Genomic DNA, 855 nt, shown 5'->3' on the forward strand with positions numbered 1-855 from the left:
CCAGTACTTAGAATAATACTGGATATCTGCATACGCCTTGGACTATGGAGCCTGTGACTTCGACACCTAGACGACCGGGCCGTACGAGAAAAGCACGCATGTTAATATGGGACTCGTTGTAGCGTCGGTAAACATGCAGAAGGTCGATTTGGATGCCGCCTGCCTGTCCAATCTATGAGTTCAGTTCGAGGGACATTCTGGTAACCTTGTTGAAAGATGGTCTCGGTTGCTGGTAGCACAGACAGTGCGACAAGAAGACCACGGTCATTGGGTCAAGCAAGGACAATCTAATGCACATGGAGTGCATGGAGTCTTGGTCGAAATCACGACCCGAAGGTAACATTTTGTTGGTCTGGCATCATATATCTGTCGATTGTCGGGGATGCCTATCTGTGAGGAATAAAATCCGCGGTTGCGCTCTGACGGACAGTGGGTAGGTACCTGGGTGGCGGCGGGGCGGGTGCCCTGTCTGTGCCGAAGCTTCTCTAGCTGCCATTCCATAGTGTCTGCCTTCAGGAGCACCCCCGTCAACATAGTCACTTACTTCGCCCTCTCCCCGAAGTCCCCAGCCTCGTCCTCGCGCACCTTGCAAGAACAAGACAGATCTCCTGATCCTTGCATATCTTCACACTTCAAGGTCTTCCCGTGATCGCACACCGAAGACAACGGCCTTTGATTGCTTCTGGCACCGTTGCGCTCTGGTGCCTGTCGCTGTATTTCAACCCAAAATACCCCTGATTCCTGCAACATCGCATCCTGCAGGATAGCCGATCATGGCGACCAACAATATGCACAATCTTACGACACTCATCAGAGTTCGTACATATCACCGCCTGTCTCCGTGCACTCGGAAGA

The 855-nt window shown here is 52.2% G+C and overlaps 1 protein-coding gene across 1 annotated transcript in view; it reads left to right on the forward strand.

The window, feature by feature from the left end:
* Nucleotides 1-773: 773 nt before the first annotated feature.
* VDBG_04328 (adenylyl cyclase-associated protein) overlaps nt 774-855 on the forward strand; it is a gene marked incomplete at both ends in the record, with an annotated part of 1,859 nt that continues 1,777 nt past the window's right edge. Inside the window, one exon of the mRNA XM_003004676.1 lies at nt 774-815. Coding sequence (XP_003004722.1) covers nt 774-815 — 42 coding nt within the window. The remainder of the gene's footprint in view (nt 816-855) is intronic.

The sequence above is a fragment of the Verticillium alfalfae genome, genomic scaffold, assembly GCF_000150825.1.
Source record: "Verticillium alfalfae VaMs.102 supercont1.5 genomic scaffold, whole genome shotgun sequence".
NCBI classification, from domain to species: domain Eukaryota; kingdom Fungi; phylum Ascomycota; class Sordariomycetes; order Glomerellales; family Plectosphaerellaceae; genus Verticillium; species Verticillium alfalfae.